The sequence below is a fragment of the Lepidochelys olivacea genome (assembly GCF_965140295.1).
Source record: "Lepidochelys olivacea isolate rLepOli2 genome assembly, chromosome: 9".
NCBI lineage: Eukaryota > Metazoa > Chordata > Testudines > Cheloniidae > Lepidochelys > Lepidochelys olivacea.
This window is the reverse complement of record NC_140419.1, coordinates 25,318,974-25,339,194: the sequence shown is the minus strand read 5'-3', so window position 1 is coordinate 25,339,194 and position 20,221 is coordinate 25,318,974. Positions and strand designations below refer to the sequence as shown.

Genomic DNA, 20,221 nt, shown 5'->3' with positions numbered 1-20,221 from the left:
TTCCCATACCCAGCCCCCTTCTGAATGCAAAAAGTCTCCCCTGTCTGTCTCTCCCTCTTCAGAAAGCATGAAGTGCGCCTGGGGAAGGGAAGCTTGCAGAGAAGCGGTGTGACGGCATTCATTTGACAAAGGCAACGCGCCGGCACGAAACAGGCATTGTGCACGGCAGAACTTCCTCTGCTAACCCCGCTTGTGCATCCTCCGCCCCCCTCTCCCCCCCTCCCCCCCCCCCGAGCCTGGGGAGACATGAAAACCCCGGGAAGGAAGGTGCAGTCTGAGCTCCCGCTGCAGCTCGGCTGTCACTTTGCGTACGGCCTGTGTGTGTGTTTGCCACACGCGAGAGAGAGCAGCTGACTAAAGTCTGCCCCAAGGCTGCGGTCCGAAGTCAGGAAATGGGGCAATTCCATTGGATCAGTGCTCCCCTGCGCTGAGGGCCGCCCGCAGGCGCCTCCTTCCCTCGCGATCCCTCAGCAAGCTGTGGCGGGAGCGCCTGGGTAACCCCCCCGCCCGGTGGGCAGCGAGGTGACCTTCTTCCTGCCCCCATCCCACTGTGCCCGGGGGGAGAACGGCTCCGCCGGCAGACCAGGGCTGGTTTATCGCCGCCACCAAAGCCTGGCTCTGCAGCCGCCGCCGCCGCCGCCGCCGAACTGCCACCGCAGCCGGTGCGGGAAGAAGGCAGAGCTGTGCCGGGCTTTGATGTCTGGGAGATGCCGCAGCTCCTCGCTCCCGGCCGTGCTGCACCCGGAGTCTAAGCCCGGCGCCCCAGGAGCAGAGTCTCTGCCCCGCTCTAGCTCCCCAGCCGCTTTCCCGCCGGCTCCCGGCGACTGCTCAGCCGGGGACACCCGAGGCTGCCTTCGCTTTTTCATTGGTCGGTGATGTGTCTATTTACATCAGCACCGAACTTCTCCGAACACCAGCTGGTGAGTCCCGGGAGAGGAGACGGGGCAGCGGCACTGGCGGGGGGACTGAGGCAGCAAGAGGATACGGGGCAGCCGCACTGGCAGGGGAAGAGGACAGGGCGAGGGGGGCGAGGAGACGGGGACTGGAAAAGGGGAAGAGAGTGAGAGTGGGGTCGGACAGGGAGAGGTTCTGGAGGTGAGGGAGGAAGAGGAGGACAGGGAGAAAATGCAACTGGAGAGCTCTGGAGATAGGCACAGAGAGAATGCAGTTTTCTAAACTCTTATCACACCTCCCTCTACACAGTTACTTGGCTGTCCTCTTCAACAAAGGTGCGCCGAGAGCTTGTTGTAGCAGAGTCTCCCTTTAATGGGATATTGAGGTTATGGTGGCCAAGCCTTCATTGGACTGTGATTTTTGATTATATACAGCATATAGTTAACACCGTCTAGATTTATGTTATTATGCTCTCCGTCTGCTACCTTTGTCATCATGAAGTCATACCTTATTTTCAAGTACCCTGTTTTCCTCCATTGGACTCAAATGTAATTTACAGTGATACTGATTATGCTTTGATGGCATTTGGTTATTTTTTCACATTGTCTTTTACATAAAAGTTGATATTACACATTTCATAAAATTTATGTATTAAATCACTATGGATTTGAACCTGCAAGAAGCTTAGTGCCACCAGTGAGATGCTAAGTACCAGCTCATAGCTAACTGCCCTGCAGGATCCAGCTTAGTGTTCCAGTAGCCACATCCTGCATCCTTTACTTATGGAAGGCATCCTACTGAAATGATCATAAGTGACTCTGGTTTTACACCTTTGATAACTTTGGTTTTACATCTCCTCCAAAAGATGAGCAATGGATGCCATAACCAATCAAATTGTAGTGTCAATAAGATTCTGATATCCTTTTTCTGATCCAGGCTACTACTTAGCCTGTTGGAGCAGACAAAATCATAACACAAAGTGGTATGGCTGTAACAAATACTTTGTGTTCACTTTTTAATTAAAAACAAATTACATTTGTAAATGGTAAAGGTTTTTGCAGGTATACATTGTTACTCCAAGATCACATTCACATGTCTGATAAAATGTAGAAGAGATAGTAGCTCTAGCCCAAGAGTTCATGCTTATCTGAGTGATGGCTGAAGGCATTTGTTAGTCATCTCTGTCAATCCTTTCCGACCCTTATTGTAACAGCCGGGGTGTGTCTACTCCTCAGTTCCTCAGGACATAAGTTTTAACTCATGTGGAAGTGTGTGGTACTTTTGGGACACACTCGCATTTCTTTAGAGATTTGATTGAGAACATGTGGCTCATCTCAGAAGTCAGTTTTAAACATATGCATCCAGAAATGAAAAGCTAATGCATTAACTCACTCTGCCACCTAGGCCACAGTCGGTCAAAATAATTATGGTTGTCTGTTTTGTCTAAGCTTTAGTGGGCAGCTGGTAGAGGATCACAGGAGCACTGAGAGAAACATAATGAAACTATAATACCTAAGCTCATATCTGCTTAAATTACTCCTACGCTTTTGTGTCTGCAATTAACGCATAAAGAGGCTTTTACTAGGTGTTCTTTAATGGTTTTCTTTATAGATTTTACAAAGAACTAAAAGTAAGAATGAATCAGTGGGATACCTTTAAATAAGAGGAACACTCCTGTAGCAACAGAAAGACTAGTTTACTTGGAAAAAGTTGCTGACTGCAAAAGCACATTTGCACATGAAAAAATATAGCATTTCCAGAGCACTAAAAACACTTCCAAAATCAGAAGAGTACACTATATTCTAATTTAGGAGGAGAGTGTTGAGAATTGGTCAGCTCTTAATATAAATAAAGAGCAAGCCTTATTGCTTGCTGTATGTGGAGGTGAAAAGATAAAAGCAATTTTAAAAAGTTATACATTTGTATCTGTGAATTTAGATTTCACAGTTTAATATAGGTCCCAGTTCTCCCAAACATAGGAAATTCTCACTCTTCTGTATCCATTTTCTATGGGATTCCACTCTTATGAGTGGCAAGCTGTAACTTATTTGATGAAAAACCTGTAATTCACAGTAAAACGGGGGCCCATGTGGACTGGCCAGGAGGTAGGGCTCTGGTAGTCTATATGTTTGGAAAGGGAGGGGCTAGACAGGCTATGCAGGATTTCAGTCTCCTATGGATGACCTGTGCCTCCCTGTTCTGTGGTTCAAGAACTATCCCTTAAGGGAACAGTTGTGAGTCAGGAGAGTCTGTAAGTACTGGGATGCCTGGGGACTGCAAGTAGAACTGGGAGACGATGGGAGGGCATATCATCCTATTCATTTATTTACTGTTGTTATTATTAGTCCCCAAAGGCCCCAGTCAGGCTCAGGGCCCCAGACTCCATTGAGCTTGGTGCTGGACAAACATATACTGGCCCTGCCCAGGACAGCCTACAGTCTAAAAGAGATGAAGAGTTGGGGAACATTCACACAAAGTGATCAGGGTGATGGGACAGGTATCTCCAGGCTGTTGAATTCTTTTACATGTTTTTTTATTTATTAACTTACAAATACTAGTTATAGAGAGCTAGTTTGGGGGGAGGCGGGGCATGGAGATCTTGAAATTGAAAGGAGGGGAGGAAGAGGTCATAGGTTTAAAAGAGTGGGAATGACTGAGAATTTCAGTCTGTATGGGGAGGGAAGTGAGGTTGGGCAGCTGAATGGCTATGGTGGTAGGAGAGGATAGGGATGAAGCAGAACCAGCCACCAATAGCATTACAGCAAATAAAAATATATATATCTCTAGAATACAAGCCTCAGAGCTGATTGAGTGATGATGACAAGATGCTGAGAAGGTCGCCACCAGCTGTCGTTCCTTATTGGATGATGGGAAGGCGGGGCCACTAGGCCAGATGCCCCAGGTGGGTCCCTCTCGGTATGATGGAGGCAGGAGGACTCAAAGGCCCTGACTTACTGCTGTGCCCTTGGTTGGTTACTTTGGGGGGACAAACCCAAAGAGTTTGAGGATTTCCACCATTCCTGCTGGTAGAAATCCATTATTCTTCCCTGTAGAGTGAAAAGGGCAGGGGGTGAACTCTACCCCCTAATAAAAGGATCTCAAGGAAACTGAGTTGAAATGGTTAGAGTTCCCATTCTGTGGCAGGGAGAATTACCCTGCATCAAGGAGAATCTGACCCAGTATTGCAGAAGCAGAGGGAATGAAAGGGCCCTATGTGAATGACAATATTCAAATGAGGATGCAAGGAGTGGGTATAAGCTCAGCAGTACTGTAAGAGGTAAACCAAAAATTGCCCTTAAAGAAATATAAACAAAAAGGACTGTCACCACAATCATATCCTACTACCTGCACATTCTCTGATCTCACTTCCACTATGAAGTTATTTATTGAAGTTATTCCTAATTTACACCCATCTAAAGTTAGATTGGTGGTTCTGATGCTACTCCCATTAAAATTAAAACAACAACTCCCACTAACTTCAGTGTGAGTGGGATTGAACCCAGAACAAAGCCCATTTTTCTTGCTTCTATTTAGTCATAGCCTCAACATTACAAACTTTAATTGCTCAAAGGATTTTAAAAAAATGCCACTGAGGCAAAAACAGCATATTTGACCTTTGGCATTAGATCAAAGAGTGGAATGTTAAGTTAATTTTTATTCAGACAGTAATCAGTAATAGTTGCCTTTTGCTTGCCTATGAACTCTTGTCCCAAGACATATGATTAAATCACAAGGGTAAGTGTTAAAACCATGGGTTTGTGTTCTTTCCTTTTTGGTGGCTTGTATGTGTGAAAGAACTGTCCTGTGAACTGTGAGTGGCAAAACAGCTGTGTGGTTATAGTCACTTTAATTTTATGACTAACAAGCCAACGTTCTTTCCTTTTGTGAAAGCTCACCATGGAAAAATCCTAGTAGCTGATGAGCTAAATGGCTAGATGTATTTGGGAAATACGATTCAATTAGGTTCTTAGTGAATTTGGCTTTTTCCTTTTCAGAATTTGGGTTATGGGCAAGTCGGAAAGCCAAATGGATATAACTGAAATGAACACTCCAAAACCAAAGAAAAAACTGCGATGGAGCACCCTCGAAATAGGGCTCGTTGTTGTAGTGATTCTCCTAACTATTATATCTATCACAATGATAGCTCTGTATGCAACATATGATGGTAAGTGGATGTTCATCTTATTGCAATTTGAATGTTAAAGTTGTTAATAGTCTGCAAAAAAATGTTTTCAAGAATAGAATGAACCTGATAGAATAAGATAAGAGATAGTAGCACACAAGTGAGGTAGGCTCAAATGTAATGTTAAAGTTTCAATATGTCTGAGTGCATATATATTGCTAACTAAATAATTTAGCTAATAAAAGAAAAACCATTTTATGTTTGACCTAGAGGGGCTCAGCCAAGAATTAAATTGCCTGTCACTACTATGTTATACTTTTTATAAAATTAGCTGATTAACAGCTGCAATTTATTGGCAGCTGACCATAAAAGAGTCATTAGACAGCATTACATGGTCAACTGAAATTTAAAAGTTCATCCAAATTTAATATTTCATTTAAAGTTCTGATTTACTATGAACGTTCCTTTTCCAAGAATTTTTACTTCAAGTAACAGAATGTGGCAAATGCTACATTTATTTTAACAAAAACACCTGTTTGTTCCAATATACTAATTCTGTAGTTTACAGTCTGTGCTTTACTGTATACACTATAATTTAATTACACAGTATGCTGGGGAAAAGATAAATGAAATAGGAAAGCTTTCTGTTCATTCTTACTGTACCCAGCATGAAAACTCCATTCTTCCTAACTAAGGCTCTTGATTTGAAGTACAGCTCCCACTGTTGTCAACTGGAATTTCATCAGAAGGATCAAAAGCAGTGCATGACCCTAACTAAATGAAGATGTTAGCAATCTTAGGGCCTGATCCTGAAAACACTTACTTACCAGTTGAAGCACTAACTATTGTGGAATATCCAATTGATGTCAGTAGGACATAGTAGTTAGCATTATATTCAATTGTACAAGTGTTTTCAAGGATCAGGCCCTGAATTAATTAAAATTTTAGGTGGTGTTTAGTTTCTGCATTGCCTTTAAATTCAATTCTGAAATGACAGTAGCACTGAAAATCAATAATTTAGTGTAGTGTACATTAAGGAGACTTTCAAATGGAAATTAAGGATTTGAATTTTTGTCCCATAACTTTTTTCAGATGGTGTTTGCAAGTCTTCAGACTGTGTAAAATCAGGTAAGGATATATAGCTTTTCAACTGATTCTACTACTTTTGCCTGTGTTAGTACTTTGTAGAATCCATTACACTGTCACCCTGCTTACCTTAAATATTCTCCTCTTCACAAATCTATCCTTTATTTAGTAACACTTTAGCTGTTTCAGGAAAGCAAAGGCACTTAGAGTACTGATTTCATATGGTCTTTATGTGTTTGTAATAGATACCTTCATGGGAGTTTTATAATCTCAGTTTTATTTAAGTAATTAAAATGTTTGGTAAAATAAATTGATTTAATTGTATATCATACTTTTAATTCATGAAATATAGCAACAATGGTTCACTTACTTTTTTAAAAGCACATTAAAACCTCAATCCTGATCTCAAAGCCTTCAGGCCTTCATTTTTGCAAGACAGTCAACAATCAGCTTCTCTGCGTGTCTGAGATCAGGATCAAACCTTCAAGCTCTCTAGCATGGTAGTGATTTATATTTTATGGGTGAAATCCTGGCCCCATTGAAGTCAATTGCAAAACTCCCATTGATTCCAATGGGGCAGGATTTTACCCTATATTTCCAAATTTCATCCTCTATCTTCTAAATTGTGCACTGCCCTGCATGCACACATGAAAGAGGCTGGGGTGAAGAGGAAGCAAGGAACCTTGTACCCCACTTAACTTCTCTAAGTATAGCCAGTCATTGGCCCTTTAGAGTAAAAGGACTGGGGGGACAATACTGTAAGGAGGAGCAATAGAATTTCATCATTCCTTCATCATTGGCTGGCATGGGAAGCACATACTGCACTGTGGTAGTAGCAGATGCCTTTGCTGTGGACACTCACCTAATGTTTCAGGAAACATTGTATTGCCTGAGGCACAATTAGTGAAATACTGGCCCAGCTGAAGTCAATGGGAGTTTTGCCACTGACTCCAATGTCTCTGGGAGCTCACCCTATATTTCTGGGAGCTATCACTAACTCAGTCCAGCAGTCTCGCCTTTACTTGGTTTTCATTGGGATACAAAAATACAATTATCTCCACACCTGCTCATCCTTGAACTGTTGTCCATATATCATATTTGTGAGAGTTAGACTGCAGATTCTTCTGGACAGAGACCCAGAGAACATTCCATCTTTTCTACATATGCTTTCAGTGCTATGTGACTAAATAAGCATAGATAAAATGTTTTAAAATTAGTATAAATTTGAGATGAGCCTTGTGAATAACACAGATCATCCCAAGCAAGCACCTATAAAACCTCATACTGTATAACCCATCATGTATTCTGAATTCTTCTTCCAGGGAAGTCCTATGGCCTATTTTATGTAGGAGGTCAGACCTATAAATATGCCACATGACCTAAGGGCCAGATTGTGGAGTCCTTGCTCATGTCTGTGAGTACAGACTCATTCACTCACAGGACTACTCCTGGGTTTAAATGCTCACTACTGTGAATGGGGACTCCACGCTCCAGCCCTAAATCAGTGTTCTGTATTGGCAAGTCAATGGGAGTTCAAGGCACCCAGCTCTTCAAAAGATTTGGCAATATAGTGGTTTTCATGGGTTTTCCACAGTTATGAAGTGATTCAATGGCATGATAAAATTCACTCTGTTGTGAAAGACTAGTATAATAAAAAAACCCTGAAACCAGAGAAATAGTTGTCGATCCATATTAGTTACCATGTGTTAATGTTTCCACTATGATGAACCATAACTCTGAGTTCAGTATTTAAATCAACAGTTGGTGTCCATTCAATATCTGATTGGGCTTTGGTATCAAGGGCTAGTTGGATAAACTGCTCAGGTTACTTTTAGTAGTACTATGGCAGCGGTACACACATGGAAGGCAAGTGATCAAATTACTAATGCTAGGAAATTATACAGAGGTCCCAAAAGAAATTGAATCAGGACAATTTTATTAGGGATAGAAATTAAATAAACTGGTAAAGCCTTGAACTTACACCAGATATGAACAATGTACTGGGACAGTTTTTGTGTGTTCATTTTCAAAAACTTTGCAATATGCACAAGCCCCTAAAAAGGGTTAAAATGAAAGTCTTGCATTATATATGCCAATTAACCAAGCTCAGTGGGTCTGCTCTTACTGTAGTTAATAGGAGTTTAGCTACTGATCTCAATGGGAGCAGGCCCAATAAACCGAGAGATGCAGTATTGACAAATAAAGGAAAAACAAGAGCAGTAGTGCTTTGGGGAAAGTGATAAAGTTAAAATTTAACTGAGCCACAAATCCATCATTCAGGCTGTAGAGACTCCCCATAGTGGTTCTGCTTTGCAAAGTAGGGGGGGCTTAGAGGTGAGCGAGCCAAACAGGAGGTTATGAACCATTTGCCTGTCACAGAGTTTTGCTCCTAAAAACAACTTTTGCAAAGCCATGCAGGGGCAGAGAGGAACAGCTCTTTGATTAACACACTGGCCAATATAGGTGTCAAGGTTCCTCCCCCATTCTGAACTCTAGGGTACAGATGTGGGGACCTGCATGAAAAACCTCCTAAGCTTATCTTTACCAGCTTAGGTCAAAACTTCCCCAAGGTACAAAATATTACACCCGTTATCCTTGGACTGGCCGCTACCACCACCAAACTAATACTGGTTACTGGGGAAGAGCTGTTTGGACGCGTCCTTCCCCCCAAAATACTTCCCAAAACCCTGCACCCCACTTCCAGGACAAGGTTTGGTAAAAAGCCTCACCAATTTGCCTAGGTGACTACAGACCCAGACCCTTGGATCTTAAGAACAATGAACAATCCTCCCAACACTTGCACCCCCCCTTTCCTGGGAAATGTTGGATAAAAAGCCTCACCAATTTGCATAGGTGACCACAGACCCAAACCCTTGGATCTGAGAACAATGAAAAAGCATTCAGTGTTTTACAAGAAGACTTTTAATAAAAAATAGAAGTAAATAGAAATAAAGAAATCCCCCCTGTAAAATCAGGATGGTAGATATCTTACAGGGTAATTAGATTCAAAAACATAGAGAACCCCTCTAGGCAAAACCTTAAGTTACAAAAAAGATACACAGACAGAAATAGTTATTCTATTCAGCACAATTCTTTTCTCAGTCATTTAAAGAAATCATAATCTAACACATACCTAGCTAGATTACTTACTAAAAGTTCTAAGACTCCATTCCTGTTCTGTCCCTGGCCAAGACGACTACAGACAGACACAGACCCTTTGTTTCTCTCCCTCCTCCCAGCTTTTGAAAGTATCTTGTCTCCTCATTGGTCATTTTGGTCAGGTGCCAGCGAGGTTACCTTTAGCTTCTTAACCCTTTACAGGTGAGAGGAGCTTTCCCCTGGCCAGGAGGGATTTCAAAGGGGTTTACCCTTCCCTTTATATTTATGACAATAGGCTTTTCAGTAAAAGTGTTGTGATTAAGTGTATATCTCAATAGCAGGTAGGTCATAGTACATGCAGATAGGAGTTTAATTCCAAGGGTGAAACAGTCTTTGCTTTTATGTAGCCTGTTAATGGTTTGCCAGATGCATGCAAGATGTGTCACTTTTGCAAAAAAACAAAAACAAACAAACAAAAAACCAAAATGTTTCATATCCACTCTTTTCAACAGGAGATTTTTCCAGTACAAAATTATTTTGCGACATGGCTGGTGCTTTGCACTGTCATGGAAGTCAGCCAGCTTTGGTGCAGACTAGGATATTAAAAACTTTCTTGTCCCCTGGGCAAACCAAGAGTGAAGTGCCTGGTGATGCACTCCAACTTAATTCAGGGGAGAATACTGCCTTTTGGATTGAGCTTCTGCCCAGCCAGTGAAACTCATGAAGTCATGCTTAAAAAAAAAATGGTAATTTACTATCTTAAGACAGAAGCTGTCAAGTAATGGAAGCCAGTGAAATGTTAGATTCTGGTGGACAAGGACCAAAAACAAACAAAAAAAAGTGAGAGCAAGAGAGATTTTACTTGGGCAGAATGGTGGACCACAAAAACAAAGGAAGGAATGGATGAAAATGGAACTGCAAGCTTGTGACAGGGCACTACCAAACCTATTAGAGAAAGAAGCTGGAGCCATGACAAGATAAAAGGCACAATTCAAAACATTCACGACACCTTGGGGGAGTAGGGCGCGGGGCGGGAAATCTAGACTGTGACCGGGATATCAGAGATTACAGCCAAAGTAGGCAACCCTTTGACCAAAAGGTACTTGATAGTAGAGTTGGGTTTTGGATTCTACAAGAACCTTAACAAACACCCAAACATGGGGAAACACAACCAAACTTCAATCTCCCTGTATGGTGGGCACAATCTTGTATGCTTTAAAAATCAATGGGAGTGTTGCCATTGTATTCAGTGGTACAAAGATCAGGTGCTGTATTTTATTTGTTTCCATGCCCTTTACTGCTTATGGGAGCTATTTCTTGGGGCCAAATAATGCAGGATTTGTTCTAGTCATAGTTTTTGCATGATCCAAGAATTGGGGCATTGTGAAAAAAACAGATGTTGGCTTCAAAAAGGTCTCAAGTCATTAAAAAGTCCATGAAAACAGAAAAACAAAACACCACACACACAAATACTAGGCCCTTCATGCAACTTACCAATGGCATAAAAAAGGCATGAGCCACAGGCTTTCTAGGAGACTTAACTCCTAACACTCACCTCCAATCTCTAGTTTCCTTCATTTGCCAGACTCTAATCTCCTCTGAAAATGTCTCCCACTCCTTAAAGGGAAAATGTGTGTGTGTAATTTAAATGCTATTTTAGCCACATTTTGTTACACAGAAGTATAAATGAGTAAAGGAAACACAAGTACCTTGTATATAATTAAAAACAAATCATCAGTCATGGAGTCATCATCTTGACAATTTGATTATGCTAAATACAATTAGAAAAAACTGGTAACTAAAAAAGTTATTGTATGTGTTGCATTTTGTGGGCTGTTTAATTGTACTTGGCTCCACATCTAGGCACATTAAAATCAATGGCAGATTTACCTGAGTAAGGACTAAATCAGGGGTCTCAAACACGTGGCGGCCCATGGAGTTATTTCTTGCGGCCCGCCATAGCTCCCCTCAACACTCCCCTGCCCCCTCCGAGCGTGCCGCATCCCCACTCCTCTACCTACCTCCGAGCACTTCCCGCCACCCGCTTAGGACCTTCCAGGAGGGAGGGGAGTGGGGACTCATCATGCTCAGGGGAGGAGGCAGAGAAGAGGCGGGGCCAGGGCAGGGATTTGGGGAAGGGGTTGGAGCAGGGACTTTGGGGAAGGGGTTGGAATGGGGCCGGGGAAGGGTGGGAAGAAGCAGGGCTGGGGCTTTTGTATCTTTGTATGAAAAGGTGTCAAGTGATGCGGCCCTTGGGCCCATGTACTAGTCCTCATGTGGCCCTCATGGTGATTTAATTTAGTCCAGGGATCTCAAACTCAAAGCGAGAAAGTTCTTCAGCATTTGGCCCAGCAAATATTGATACTGAATAAGCAACTAGGATTTTTAAAAGATGCTTTGACATTTAAAAATGTATACTGAGTAGGAATATGCCCCAAAAATGGGGTTGTTTTTTTAATACCTTTTAGATAACAAACAATCACTGGAGTTTTGCTTTAAGGCTGCCTACTCACCACTACATGCGGGTCCATCTCTACTGCCCTTTGAGGATGAAGGCGTTTCAGTGAACAATATCAGATATCAATTTAGTATTTATCATGTTACAGTATAAATTAGAAAGGTGGTGTGGTCTGGAAGAATGACTACAGGGTTGGGAGTCAGGTGATTCTAAGTTTTAATCCTGGCTCTTGCACTGACAGTGCCTTGGGTAAGTTACTTTACATTGTTGTCTCAGTGTTCCCAGTGGTAAAATGGAGATAATACCCACCCAACAAACAAGGCTGTTGTGAGGATGAGTTAGTCATTGTCTATACAGGGCTTTAAAGACATAAAGTGTTAAATTATTAAATTTACTGCCTGGTTTAGAAAAAAATTCTTTTAACTTAAGAAGATTGTGTATGTGTTTTGGAGAGGGAAGGAGGAAGCCAGGGTATCCTAAACTCAGGGATTATATTTGTCCCTTTCCACATCAGAATCCAGATTTATTTATTTTCTAAGGTTTCTACATGTGTCCATCTGTCTCATATTACAGCAGCCCGAATCATTGAGAATATGGACACTACTGCAGAACCTTGTAAAGATTTTTACCAATATGCCTGTGGAGGATGGTTAAAGAAGAACGTCATTCCAGAGACCAGCTCCCGTTACAGCAACTTTGACATTTTAAGAGACGAACTAGAAGTTGTTTTGAAAGGTCAGTGGAGTTTGTCCATGTACTAGAGAGCTGGACCGTATAAAAGTTTCCTCTTTGGCTTGTGTGTAATCAGAACAAAACAGGTTATGTAATAAAGGTTTATATGTGATAGACTAGTCAAGATCTGTATTCAGTTCAGCATAAATCAACCCAGATTATTTGCTTGGATAGTAATTTGAGTTTTGGTAGTAATGCGGTTGTTTCTGAAAAAATAGTAGCTGACCACTGAAGCAGACTTGTCCAGACCTGACCCCTGTGATGACTGAATTCTGTGTGTGCACTTATCCACCTATTACAACAGCTGAAACCCAATTCACTACCCTCCTGACCTATAAGTGACAGCTGTCCCAGGTGAGGGGAAAAAAAGGAGTTTCCCTCTGTGTGAGCCATTGGAGCACGCTCCACATGCTAGAAGTTGCTCTGTGCCAGCTTTACATTCAGCATGTCTGTACTCCTATCGAGATGTCAAAGGGTATTAAGACCAAATTCAGGATTGTGGCCTATATAATCCCTCACTTGAGTTTCCACAGATAGGGTGTTTTTCTAATCATTCCACTGTGTGTCGGGGGGGGGGGGGAGGAAGAGCAAGCACCCTTCCCAGCTGCCCCCAGCAGATCATTTGGGGGACACCACCCAGAAAACTCAAAGCATCCATGGTGGTCAGGGGCCTTCGCAGGGAAACCCAATATTCCTGTACTGTTTCCTAGGCTTCACCTCTTGCATGGCAACACAGCTCCCTCTACTTACAGAGCTTCCCCACCATCTGCAAACTTTCCCTCCAGGGTCAGGGAATTTTCATTCTACACTGGAGGACTCCATAGACAGTTTCCCAATAATGTTTGCCAGGTAAACATCTGTAGACTGGAGGTGGTACCATGGAGAGTGGCTGTCTTAAGGGTATCACCACTCCCCACCCAGCCATGCCACCTCCAGGGCCCTGTCCTTTCAGACTTGGCGTGGAGGGGCTTCTATGGGATTTGCTCTGAACAGGGAGCATGCTGAAGAGTTATGGATCCCCCATCCTTGTGCTCCCAGTTGGTTTCTATCATGTTTTCCTCCAGGCTCCTCCCATTGCAGATGAAATGCTGTAATATTTTTCCATGTATGTGTTCTTTGTTTCAGACGTCCTTGACAGGGACAACACTAATGACATACTGGCAGTGCAGAAAGCAAAAACTCTGTACAGATCATGTATAAATGAAAGTAAGTTTCTCCACAAATTACTGTACATAAGATTTCTATGTAAATATGGGCATAATCTGCATATACTGCACAGTGCATGGGGGCTGTAACTAAATGCTACAAGACTCCCAGCTTCTGGAGCCATCTCAGGAAGCAAACTGGAAGTTCTGACCCCATTTCATGTGAACTAGATTAGATGTCTCTAGCCTGTTTGCCAGAAGTTGGGAATGGGCAACAGGGGATGGATCACTTGGTGATTACCTGATCTGTTCATTCCCTCTGGAGCACCAGGCATTGGCCACTGTCAGAAGACAGGATACTGGGCTAGATGGACTTTTGGTCTGACCCAGTATGGCTGTTCTTATGTAGATTTGTATTTAATTAAATATGAACCTCAGTACAGTAGCCACTGTGTTATTAATTTTGATATCAGTTTATATTACTCTTCCCTATTCTCTGTGCTACAGCCTTTTGTAGGCAACTTAGAACTGCACTGTAGAAATTCTTGAAGATGAAGATTTTGAGTGCTGGGTAGCAGTCATTTGGGACTTCTGACATCAGGAAAGGCATGGGGAAACAGTTTTGGATTTTGGGGATAAGAGTGTTAGCCAGATGTTTCTACTAAAATGATCATCAGTAAAAGAGCTAACAGTAGCCCTTTGAATTATCATTGTTAGGTGTCAGAGTGAAATGTTAACTCAAACTTTTCAGAGCTATTGTTTGAAGGTGATTGCAGCAAACTGTACTTCAGTTTACACTGGCTCACATTTTAAGGTTTTGTTGTTTGGTTGGTTTGTTTTGCATTCATGAGAGAATTTTTTTTTAAAGAAATCTCAGATTCTGGAGCACAAATCTGCAGTGCTGCTGGTGGGTATGTTCTGGGGAAAAGTTTTTCAGCTGCAGAATCCTGGAATACGGAGAACCTTTTATACAAGTCAGTATAGTATTTGGATGTTTTAAAAAAACTGGGCATATAACTCATACTGTATTAATTTTCTTGTTTCCAAAAGCTACTATTGATAGTAGAGGTGGAAAACCTTTAATCAATATATTGCCACATGTGTCTGAATGGCCTGTAGCAACAGATAACTGGGACTCTGCATATGGTAGGCCAACTTTGTCTGTTTATTTTTCTGTTAAAATCTCTAAATGATTGTATTTTTTCTTTATTTTCCAAAAATACTGAGACTAAATGCATCTATCATTTCCTTAGGTGCCAGTTGGACAGCTGAAACAGCTATTGCACAACTGAATTCACAATATGGGAAAAAGGTCCTTATTAATTTTTTTGTTGGCACCAATGATAAGAACTCCACAGTGCATATCATTCATGTAAGTCTGCTAGGATGGCATTGACTAAATAATCCTTATCGCCATACACATTTCACTCTTTTATAATTATTAGCTAAAGGAAGTCAGAAGGAAAAAATTACTGATTTGAATTTTGGCAGTTAAGAAATAGCAAATCTTATGTTTGTACCCTTTGTATTTAAAGGGTTTATCAGTCTGGTACAGAGAATCTCAGTTACTGAGGGGTTTTAATGACACTTAATAGGACTGTGACAAATATCTGTATATGTATGAAAATAGCATGCATGCAGCGTATTTTCTTGTATTCACTGGACTATGCTCAGCCAGCATAACTCAGGATTGCAAGATTCTAAGGCAGAAAACCCACCAACAAGGGAGCTGCAGCTGTACAAGACAGTCACACCCCTTACTCCACTGTGGGATCTGCAGTCAGCCAGCAGAGCTCTGAAAGGGATGTGGGCAGGGTGACCAGTCTATTTTTTGATTAAATAGCACATTTTCCAAGCAGCTGCTGTGCAGCCTGCCCTGGCCATAAATTTAAAATAGCCTCCTCTAGGAGAATATCTGGGGAAGCGCAGTGGTGAATCCACTTACAGCCCAGCTTTCTCATGCAACCCTTAGCAATGGTGAATCTACTCTGTTTTACACATTATATAGAGTCTTCAAGAGCCATGGTGCCCATCTATAGATTTTGTCTGTGTATTCTTTGCCACCAGTTGCATTGTCTGCTTACCTCTGAAGACAATGCCACAATGGACTGTATTGTTTATAGGGCAGCAGCAGAGGGAAAGAGCTAAGAAGAGATGCTTCATAAATTAAGGCCAGAAGATTCCACTGTGATTATCTAGTCTGACATCCTGCAGGACACAGGCCAGAAGACTTCCCTGTATAAACCCTCTTCAAGTCCAATATCTGTGTTTGAATTACAGCATGGCTCTTAGGAATGCATCCAGTCTTGATTTAAAGTTTTCCAGTAATAGGGAGGAAAAAGGAGAGGAAAAAGAAAAGGGGGGGAGGGGAGAAGAGGAAGGTAGGAAGAGAAAGAGACCCACCTCAGTCAGCCTATGGATTTGCAATATTAAGAATGAAATCAGAGAATACTTCATTATTTCCAAAATTTTAGTGTGCTACAGGGTGGTACTATTTTGTCTGTAAGCTATTTTTTTTTAATTGTTTTTGTAGATTGATCAACCTGGGCTCGGTCTGCCTTCTCGTGACTACTATGAATGTACTGGTGCATATAAGGAGGTAAGCCATGGCTAACAAGTAGGGGTGCACATTCTCTCCCATGTGCAGAGGCAATACTGAAAGGAGAACCGTCCCTGGCCCAAAGAGCCTGCAATCTAACTCTCATGGAAACCACACTGGTGGGGAGAACAGAGAGGTTCATGGGTATAAAGAGTTTTAAGAAGAGATTGATCTGATATCAGAGAGTGTGCTTAGCAGAGAGGAAAAGGTGGAAGAAACAAAGAAAAGGCACAAAAATCAGGAACAGAAAAAGGAAACATTGAATATGAATGAGTAGCAAGTGAGAAGGAAAGGAGATATAAATTAGAGTAGGGGAGGGGGACAAGAGCCATAGGACCGTGGTGGTGCTATGAATATGATGTAGTGAAGGTAGGGACTTGGTTCAGTTTTCCTGGGTTCATTCTGAGCCAGCTGTTCTCTATCCAAAGTCAAGTTCCCCATATGCACTGAGATAATGGGGATACTCTGTGCTGGATGAGAAGGATGCACTTAGCTCATGTTGCCTCATAGTTGTCCCTAATGGCTGCACATAGATTTCAAAGAAGAGCAATGATGAGGCTGAGCCTTGTGGGAGCATGCAAGCTGAAGCTCTTATGGAGCAGCAGCAGTTGCCAAAAATGGAAAGGAATAAATGTAGCATCATTCCATCAACTTCTGCCAGGACACAAAAAATAAACCGGGATAGTTGAAACTGGCAGTGTTAAAAGTGTTTAATATGGAAGATTTGGTCTCAGCCTTGGTGTTCCATCATCATGAAGAGGTTGTCTCATCAGTTCAGCCAAGGCCATTTCTGTACTATCACATCTTGAATGAAGCAAGACTGGAAAGAGTCTAGGGTGTCAGTGGAGGCCAGGCTTTACAGATTTGCTGCCACCTTCTTGAGATCCTTGTCCCGGGAGCTTATAGACTAGAGTTGGAGGTAGTGGATTCATTGACACTGTCTGTATTTGACTTTTGAAAACAAGATTAAGGATGGAGATGACACTTGATCATTTTGAAAAAAAAAATGTTAAATTTTAGTTGTCACTGATATGTTTAATGGGATGAAGACAGTAAGAAACCTACAGTCAAAAAGGAGCCTCCAATCGAACTATTGTATTGCATGGTTTAGCAGAAAAGATCTAAAAGTGTCTTAAGCTTGAAGGTAAGCAAAGAGCCTAGCAGCCACATTACATCGTGCCATTAGAATTACTAAAGCTGTTTATAGTTCTAGCTGATCTTTAATTCATGTTTACTTACCGTGCATGTATATTTTCATTAACTCCTTGCTACTAGAATTGTATATTCTCCCCATTGCCAACAATGGGTGCACCTTAATCCTCTAGGCGTTAAATATATATATATATTTATTTACTGAAGTCATCTAAGTGCTAAAATTGTGCCTTTAATTAGCCAGTTTTCCCATCATATAATTAAAGGCAGAAGTGGTGAGAAATGCATGATTGTTTTTTGTTGATTTGTGCTAACATATGATACTTAACTAGTTTAAATTGTAACATTATGTTTAATTAGAGAGTTTACTTACTAATAAAGATAACCACTAATTATGCATATTAGCATAGTTCCTAGGAGCCCATCACAGACGAGTACCCCACTATGCTAGGTGCTGTATAAACACAGAACAAGAAGATGGCCCCTGCCCCAAAGAGCTTACAGCCTACCAGAAAGTAGGTCATGAGGAAATTATGTAAGTTGTATGAATTGTGACTCTTGCTGGTATTTTCATTTGACTGTGGGCCTGATTTTGATCTTACAATAGTTTTTACAAAGTATAGCACTAATTACTTCAGTGGAGCAAATTGTGATTTACACAAGCATACGTGAGAGGAGAATCAGGCCACTGAGTTCTCAGATATACAAATCTGTACAATGTTTAACATGAAGGGCTGGCACCCCATTCAAATTTTCATCCAAATTCCATCCCCCTTAAGGATGTATTTGGGCTGTAACAATAGCTATTTCTTGGGCCTTTTAAATGCAAGATACTTGGTTTTAGTATTTGTTTTGATACAGAATCTAGTGAACAAATTAGATGGTCTTACACTGTGACCTGAAAAATTGTCTACCATCAAAACCTCAAACATTCTACCACTAAATAAGGAAGAAAGTATGGACAAATGTTTGGGGGGGAAACCCTCCCAAAAAAACCAACAAAACCTCTTAGCAATGCCAAGAGTAAGCACTAGGCCAGAAGAATCTAAATTTCCCACTGCCACAAAGACTTCAAGGAAATGGGAAAAGTCTCTTCCCAACAGAGTAGACACCTGCACTCTGCCAGCAGCCTTTTCTTGGCTCTGGTTCCTGCTGTGTCATTCTGCTTTTATCCTTGAGCTGTATGTGGCAAACAGACAGACAGTCTATCTCCTGTTCTTTAACCCAAGCATTTTCAGCTTTAGAAGGGGTGTTTCTCATTCCAAAACTACATGTGAGGTTTTTTTAAACTAATGGTACTTCAGAAACGGGTGAAAGTAACATTAAGCATTTACCAGTACAGGGGCCAGGCTCGGGGACCCTGGAAGGGGTGGGGCCTCGGGCAGAAGGGGCAGGTTTGGGGGTAAGGGGTCAGTCTCTCCGAGCCAGCGCATCTGCGCTGCCTGGCCCACACTGCCCAGGGCTCTGGCGCCCATTTAAAGGGCCCGGGGCTCTGGCCACTGCCACGGTAGCAGCAGCGGCTGGGAGCCTCAGGCCCTCTTAAATTGCTGGCCCTGGGGCAGCTGCCCCTTTTGCCCCCACCCCTCCACTGGCGACCCACAGGGGGCAAAGGGGACAGTGACGTTAAAGTGCTGCGGCTTTAAGAAGCGCTCTAACGTCGGCTGAATGCGGGCCAGTATCGGCGGCCACTTCTTACTGGTATGTCGTACTGGCCGACTTTCACCCCTGCTCAGAAGCCATATCACCCCACTGCTGACAGTTATTTTTGACCCTGAATGCCCTTTAAGATTGCAGTATATCCAGCACCTATTTACAACTGTAGCTAGAGATCAGCTGAATTGTCCTCTTGGCTGTTCTGATTGTTCCTAGGTGCCATGCAATGGTCTCCAGGTTAGGCCTGATCCACAGTCCATTGAAGGCAATTAAAGGACTGCCATTAACTTCGGATTTGGATTGGGCTCCTGGAAAGCTTAAGATTTGTGTACATATCTGTGTACTCTTAAGTGGTGTTTCTGGGCTTGATAAGCACAATTCATGGTACAATTTTTCATGTTAACTGCCAGGAACTTCATGCCATTTCCTCCCTGTTAAAATGTTCTTTTCTAACTCGTGAAAAGTATCACTGAGGGCCCAATCCTGTGAGGTGCAGTGATCTCCCAACTCCCAGTGAAGTCAACATCATTTTCAGGAGGTGCCCAGTGCTTTGTAGGTTTAAGCCCCAAGTGCATACAGACTGTTACCAGCACTGCCTTTTAACACACATATGAGAGGCTAACTGCAGATGAATGGGATTGGTAGTAGTCACTAAAATGTCTACCTGAATGTCTCATTTCAGGACACAGATTCTGTCAGCTTGTGAGCAGACATAAAAACATCCCAGTATATTTCCTTAAATGCACATATGCTTTAAAAATTTTGTTTTTCTATTTAGTTTAATTTATTTATATTTGCATTAAGGGAACATGTTGAAAGTAGGATTCCTATCAGGGAGAAGGTAAAGCAAAGTGAGTGGGAATTATAAAGAGGCATTGTAATGAAATTCCTGCCCTACTTTCCTTTATGGAAAAGTCCCATAGAACCGAACAGATGACACCAAGAGGGTTCTATGGAAATTTAATCTTATAAAATTTAATAGAAAATTATATCCATACTACATGTTAGCCACCCTATAGATATCCATAGCAGGGATATTATTATTCATCACATTGAATAGGATGATCTGAAAGCCTACAGAAAGGTTATCATTTTCTGTTAAATTCCACAGGAGATTCAGAAATATCCCTGCTACAAACTGTTTAGCCAACACAATTCATAAAAAGCTGTATACAGAGCACTTTTCCCCTAGCCTTTGAATGCATAACGGAGTGCACGGCCATTAGCCAGACCTCAGGATGTTCTGACAGAAAGTATGTATCACTGCAGACTGAGGAAAC

General features: G+C 42.0%; 1 protein-coding gene across 4 annotated transcripts in view; it reads left to right on the top strand.

The window, feature by feature from the left end:
• Positions 1–287: 287 nt before the first annotated feature.
• Positions 288–20,221, top strand: part of MME (membrane metalloendopeptidase) — a 67,470-nt gene continuing 47,536 nt past the window's right edge. Inside the window, exons 1-9 of one of the 4 annotated variants that reach the window (XM_084639747.1) lie at positions 288–920; positions 3,682–3,796; positions 4,890–5,059; positions 6,110–6,145; positions 12,234–12,395; positions 13,518–13,598; positions 14,588–14,683; positions 14,791–14,909; positions 16,071–16,136. In XM_084639747.1, coding sequence (XP_084495873.1) covers positions 4,900–5,059; positions 6,110–6,145; positions 12,234–12,395; positions 13,518–13,598; positions 14,588–14,683; positions 14,791–14,909; positions 16,071–16,136 — 720 coding nt within the window. In that variant the 5' untranslated portion in view covers positions 288–920; positions 3,682–3,796; positions 4,890–4,899. The other 3 variants (XM_084639746.1, XM_084639744.1, XM_084639745.1) reach the window with 3 other exon arrangements.